General features: G+C 38.0%; 1 protein-coding gene across 1 annotated transcript; it reads right to left on the bottom strand.

The window, feature by feature from the left end:
- Positions 1 to 269: 269 nt before the first annotated feature.
- On the bottom strand, positions 270 to 6,588 carry LOC139126276 (protein D3-like). Its single transcript, XM_070692319.1, has 3 exons — positions 6,436 to 6,588; positions 4,967 to 5,171; positions 270 to 1,239 (listed from the first exon to the last, which is right to left on the bottom strand). Exons 1-3 carry the CDS (start codon positions 6,547 to 6,549, stop codon positions 1,013 to 1,015), a joined length of 546 nt encoding a protein of 181 aa, XP_070548420.1. The 5' UTR covers positions 6,550 to 6,588; the 3' UTR covers positions 270 to 1,012.
- Positions 6,589 to 7,152: the final 564 nt, after the last annotated feature.

Here is a 7,152-nt window from a genome sequence, read left to right as displayed (position 1 = left end):
CAGTACATATCGCCATCGCACATAATTAGCTACTATTATTATACTGTATTACTTTATCTTTATTGGAGAAAATTTTGAACTTATTTTTGTATCACACTTTTCACAAGCAAGCAATAAAATATGATATATATATATATATATATATATATATATATATATATATATATATATATATATTATATATATATATATATATATATATATATATATATATATATATATATATATATATATATATATATATATATATATAATTAACAAGTCTGAACCAGATTATTGACCTTTATGCAGAATCATGACGTCAAATTAAGTGAATGACCTCAGTAACAAAGGTAGTGTATTACAATCAAAATACGCTTAAAATACGTATGTAAGCATTTTGGCATCTTCTGACACAAAATACTTAAAGGTCCAGTTCCTGTAATATACTATTATATCCAAACTGAAAATACAAAGTAAAATACCAACTTATATATCTGCGAAAATACAGAAAATGTAGCAGTTTCTAGTAATATATAAGTTCATAATCCTTTATAAAATTCTAAAACCACCATAAATTACTATGATATGATGGCGTATGCTGAGAACTGGAATGTGGGTGATTTCTATCCAAGGGTTGCGTAGTCGTGACCATGGAAACTTTGTTTGTTACCTTGGTTCAACGACTGTAGTAGGGGAGTTGCACTAGCGCTACGGTAAATTTCGGTAACTGATTCTAATACAAGATTATACCTCACGTTGAATTTATGTTTTGAAACTAGTCTGATAGGTAAATTTACGTCATTCTGCCAAGTACTCTATTTTCCGACTACAACTTGGCTCCGGGTGAGTTATACTTCTCAAACGCGACACAAGCGCATTTCCAATAAAAAAGACCGCATTATTTCATATTAAGTTTGAATGACTATGTGCACCAAACATCTATTGTTTTGTTGGTCAATTTTCATCTACACAGCCGCCGTAATCATAGAACGAGTAGATTTGCTGGAATCACTCTCTTAAAGTCGGCATACTACTGAACAGGTTCCAAACCAACCATACGGACAATGACGTCACAGAACTCATCATACTCTGACAAGAGAAAATTGGCTGCCATTGGCTTTCCTAGGTTGTACTTCTTGGCGATATCCGCTATACTTTCACCCTCTCTGCCATCTGGGCATGTGCTGCTGATATACTCTTCATTGTGTTTGATCCGCTCGGATTGTTCATACACAAGGAAAACATAACGATGGTAACCTACAACAGGCGAAGAAAGGAAACTTGTAATAATCAAGAACATCAAAGAATCAGAGAAATAATGACATGCACAGCTTGCTATTTGTTTGTCTGGTATAAACATCAATGTACGTTAGACAATTGGCATCTGCATACTTTCGTTACCAGCTTTTGAAAAAAAACTAATCATAATTATCTGCCAACAATAAATCATTTCCTGCAAAGAAAACCGCACGAAGATGAAGAACCAGTTACCATACATTTTGATGAGAGGTTCTCGGATTTGACCATGTGAATAATAAATTCTAGTACATGTATTGAATATTTTGTTTATGTATAAATGATAGAAAGTGATGACTGAATGATCAATCTTTGGATCCAGATGAATTTCATCAAATCAGAGCGCCATCAACTGATGGCATCAATTTAGAGCTGGCATGAATGTGGTCATAGGGCGTAACCACCGATGCAGCTAGACCCCTCAGTATGGTAATCAAGGTTAAAGCATCGAGGACCAACTTTATAAGGAAAACACTGTAATCACAAACGATTCATCTGATAATATTAAATATGACTATCACGTGATGAGATATGTTCTGAAGTCGTTGTCGATTTCTTTATCCGGTGAAATATTTGGTATATCATAGAAATAACGGACCATTATTGTTTATTTATAGGCAAGGGCGGAAGGCAAGGAAGGCAAAAAATTAACGGGCGAGGCTTGCCGAACCTGTTTATTTTGGCTTTCCTCTCGCCAACGCCCATAAATACACCTTAATGGTCAAGACAGAGTCTGCATTATCAACGAGTCCAAGAAAACCATCAAAATTTAGAAAATCTGAAAATTTCCCACGCGAAAGACAACGGGACCCAGACGTACTGTCACGTAGGCTGTAAAAAAATGCAAACCGGGAGAATTTGGGGGAAAGATACTAAACCTGGACCACAAGTGCTTCAGTTTGTTTTGTTGTTGATTATGATCTTTGTACAAATCACAATTTACGTTTTATATGTAAAGTTACGGTATTCACATTATTGTTTATGTTCACGGGCATGTGAAAAAACGATTACTGACTTGTATTTATGGCTAGTCACGTGATTCAGCTGGACGAATTAAAATGCGACGGACAGGGAATGGTAATATAATGTAATGTAAATTGCTTATTTGCAGAATTTGTATTGTCACAATGACTAAAAATCACTTTACCCGGGCTTCCACTCGTATAGTTTGTTTGTCGCTCTGCCAACGAAGCTGAGACCTAACAAACCAAGACCACACACACACACATAGGAAAAGCTGCATCATGGGAGGGGGGGTGTATTTAGCTTTCTTCTAAGTATTCAATCGCAATTAGTTCAGTGCAGTGGACTGGTATGGTCTGTCTTTATTAGTCTCTACTCGTAAGATTATCGGTGTTTTCGACGCAAAGATGGGAAAAATCGCAGTGCATGAACTTCCACTGTTTAAAGTGATATTTCATGCTAGTTATAGTATGAGTACGAGGAGGTTTACTAGGATAGCGGACACTTTTGGGGTTTCAGTCTGGTAAAATATCATATCAATATCATGTCGTTATAAAAATGGGAAATTTGTCTTCTAATAAATCGTTTTCTTTGTTGACAGGCCACTCAGGCCACCACTCTATTTTACAACAATTTTGACGAGCAACTGATCGCTGAACGGACAGGCCATAGGAGCTCGGCAATACGAAACTACAAACGGACCAGTGATGATCTAATTGAATCTGTGTCGGATGCCTTGCAGCCTCCAAAACTGAAGTTGATGAAATCTGAGTATACCGATACATCGTCCAGCCAAGGTATTAATGTAAGTGCTGAACTGAAAGACGTACGACAGACAGCACCAGACTCAAACGATAAACAATCTACCACCAAAATTGACACTAAATCAGCCGACTCGTTTGTTACAATGAATATCGTGAAAGGTGATGTGAAATTTGAAGTAAAATTTTGAGATATTCTAAAATTTTGTAGTCGGAAAATACTTTCGTCACATGTGTTTCTTATGTGCATTTTTCATATTATGTAAGTGAACTCAGCTGTTACCATAATGAATATGTAATTGTTTTCTATTGTATTGGTTAACCGTTTGCGGACTTTTCTTTTGTATTGGTTTACCAGCAGCGTACAGCTTCTTTGTCTAAAAGAGTACCTGTTTACCAGTTATTTGTACACTTCTTTTGTTTAAACAATACCCATCAACTGCGGTTAAACGTGTATTAATGCATAATTACCTTATATGCTTCTTTGATAAACTGTAGGCTATGTAAACTAAGCAGTCGAGTTCAAACAATGGGCACGAGACAAAGAGTAGTATAAGCACAGATAAATGGCGGTCCATTTTATCAAAGGTAAGCAGTAGTACATGGGGCAGGATAGACCACTTTGGGGTCATGGCCCTAAAGGACCCCCTAGCTCAGTGAAAATAGACATATCGAGGTCGTGACTCTGAAAAGCCCCCCCCCCCCCCCCCCCCCCCCCATCATGGGCATGATAGTCGAGTTCAAACAATGGGCACGAGACAAAAGTAGTATAAGCACAGATAAATGACGGGTGCATTTTATCAAAAGGTAAGCTTATGTAATGAATGGATTAGGATAGGTCTACAAATGATAACGTAAACTTTATTTCAGCGATGCAAGATACTGTCGGGAGAATGCCATTAAAAAGCTTATGGCAATAGCAAATAAATGAATAAATAAAATTACCTAGTTAACACGATTGGAACTAATTTGGGATAATTGGATCTTCATATTTTTCAAATTTCTCAAAAGTGTTATCGCTGAATGTATCAACATTACAAATTACTCATAAAAACATGTATATGACTTAAAAAGAAAAGCAGATGAGCTTATATTTGCAGATTTAACAGACATCACTCCACCATCCAATTATCCCAAATTAGTTCCAATAGTGTTCAAGCATTATTAATTATAATAATTAACTAATATAAACAACGATGCGAACATCATTACGAATGCACTGGAAAGTAATACTTGTCAAACAAACAAACAACAAACAAAGAACCATCCATCCATTCATCCATCCACGCACCCACCATCCATCCATTCATTCATCCATCCATCCATCAATTCGTCCATCCATCCATCCATCCATCCATCCACCCAGCCAGCCAGCCAGCTACCTATCCATCCATCTATCCATCTATCCACCCATTTATCCATCCACCCACCCATCCACCCACCATCCATCTACCCATCCAGCCACCTATCCATCCATCCATCCATCCATCCATCCATCCATCCATCCATCCATCCATCCATCCATTCATCCATCCACCCATCCATCTATTTATTCATCCATCCATCAATCCGTCAATCAATCTCTTTGTAGTCACATTTGAGACCCTGTAAGGGACACTAAACACGTTGATAATAATCAGTCGTATCAAACCTCCAGAAATTCAAATGAAGCTTCAATTTTCCCAAGTTTATGATGAACACAGATCAGATTTTGGAATGCATTCGGAACATTGCCAGGTATTGTTAAGGAAAACATTGTAAGGAATTCATTTTACATTGGGAAATAGACACCAAGAGCGCCTGACGAACGATCAGGTTGAAGACAACGTTCGACTTTACTTTGAATGTGATCAGAAAGGGAGTCGAGTTCGTATCTGCATTTTGAAGTTCATGAACTACTGAATTTCATAACTGAACTCAATTTCAAGACGAGCTATTCATACATGAATAATCATTTTACTTACCATATCCTTTGACGGGCGCAATACCAAGATAGTCTATCAACGTGTCTCCTTTCTCTATCTCGCATCCAGGAATGTTTACGACAAGCCAGTGGTGAAATGGGTCCTCGGGTATCTTTTCAATTGGCCATATGTCTGTCATCAACAATGTGTACAGTCTGCTTGATTTTACTGGCCAAGATATCGCGGATGGACGTTGGTTGTGAACCTGGCAAAGCGAAAGCAACGAAACAGACTGGGCATTTAAGTTACCAATAAAAAGTTAATTGCAGATGGAAGTGTCAATGCAAAGTCGGGGAGCTGTGGTATTCCAAATCCGATTGTAAGATTTTCACCTACGTGTGTCGAAGGAATGAATTATTAGCCATAGATAGAGCGCTAGGACACTAATGGAAACAAAGAAGTTTAAACTGCTGTCAAGCAGAGAGTATAGGTACATTTGTATGTATGTGCGTTAATTGTAGCTCATAGTGATGAATATTTATTAATCAAATGCCATGTTGTGATGAAGCATTCAGTTATTGTGGCCGGCAAATCCTGGGCTGGGGTGGGGGACGGGTTAGGGGCCTGTCTAAAATTGAAAACTGCAACGGGTATGGTGAAACGCCACACTGCTTTTCACACACCACAAAGAGCGAACTGGGCGGGGAAGGTTCGCTTGATTTCCAAGTATGTCAGTCTAATCATGAAGATTAGTTTCATTATACAAAATTATTCGGAGATTACTATCAGCCCTTTCGTTTCCTGAAGTCATTTCACAATAATTTCAATACAAGTCTTGATAATCCCATTATAATGCTTTCATTGCAATTCAATAAAGGTATATCTTGCAATCAACTTTGCCATCAGAGTTAAAGTGTCTAATTCTTGACAGGTTTCGCTAAAGTTGGGAATGCCCCCTTGTTGAAATTAGATGTACAGTTAAATCATAGGGGATTGCCTACATGTTGGTCCCCGAGGTGGGGAGGGATAGAGGTGTTTTAGTCTCAGCATGGAGGTAGAAAGAAACATCTCAGCACAGGTTTATCCAAGTGCTAATTGTTTATTTTATTTCAAAACGTTTGACTATGATATGTATTGCCAATAAAGATAAACACTGTCAACGCTTGGTGTCTTAGTCTTATGTTAGCACTGGCATGGTTTTGTAAAGATTTCTCTTTGTCCTTCCCTGTGCCACGTATTTGTCCTTTGACAATCCTACGCGAAGTTTTGTCACTCTGTTGCGTCTACTATCTGATGCGTTTGATTGTCTAATCAGCTAATGCGCCAAAGCAAGCAAGATAATTACTAATCTGTGGACGCTGTCACCAAATTATCGCCAGATTAACTGTGACAAAGTCAACAACAAACGCACCAACATGGTATAACAGAAGATCTTCTTAATACATTTAACATGGTGCAGGTGACAGATATATTATATTGTTTCCGAAAACGACAGAAGTTACGTGTACAACCTTTCGTAAACCACATACCTGTGTTGGGGTGATTACAGTACCCATATTTACGATATTTTTGCCGAATTCGATGTTGACAACATCATCTGGAACAAAGCCAATTGCATCCGGAACTACACGGTACATTTCCATGGTTATATAGGCTAATAGAAAAGCGATAGACGAGTTGGGCTTATAGAGTCACAACTCTAGACTTTAATCGTGCTCGTGATAGAAGGGGCACGAAGCACAACTGGAGAACCGAGAAGGCAGTATCTACTGAGGGCAGACGTTGTCATCTATATTCAATGGGAATGGCATGTATATTTATTCTTTATTTAAATCTAAAGAAGTCATCAGATATTACATAAGGCATAACGGGCATATAGTTAGCCAAGCACAGACACCCTTGGCTGTTGCCTATTCATACATGACATGCACTCTTGCATGACTGGACATGAAAGTACAGGTGATATTTCTTGTCAACAAATTGAACCGCGGATGTAGGAATAATAGGGAGGTTAAGATTGCACCCATAGCGAGAACGCAACGAAGAGTTGTCGCTTGCGCGTTTCGTAAGCGTAACGTTTTGCAGAGATTGGGAAAAAGACGTGCCGACTTACACACCCGACTCACAACTAGAGAATTTTGCTTTGATATCCGGTTGATAAAACAAAGTGGTGAAAACTTGAAATACTAAATGTTAATTTATTTTGGTTTGAACAGCCGTACAAAGCTATGATGGTAAAACAAACG

This window comes from Ptychodera flava, assembly GCF_041260155.1.
Source record: "Ptychodera flava strain L36383 chromosome 3 unlocalized genomic scaffold, AS_Pfla_20210202 Scaffold_27__1_contigs__length_13241970_pilon, whole genome shotgun sequence".
NCBI lineage: Eukaryota > Metazoa > Hemichordata > Enteropneusta > Ptychoderidae > Ptychodera > Ptychodera flava.
Note: the sequence above shows the minus strand (reverse complement) of the source record. Positions and strands in the feature narration are given on the sequence as shown.

Coding starts and splice junctions, on each gene's coding strand:
- LOC139126276 (XM_070692319.1), bottom strand. CDS start 6,549: ATGGAAATGTACCGTGTAGTTCCGGATGCAATTGGCTTTGTTCCAGAT. Junction 5,172..6,435: donor CTGTAATCACCCCAACACAG/GTATGTGGTTTA, acceptor TCGCTTTGCCAG/GTTCACAACCAACGTCCATC. Junction 1,240..4,966: donor TGCGCCCGTCAAAGGATATG/GTAAGTAAAATG, acceptor CGCCTGTTGTAG/GTTACCATCGTTATGTTTTC.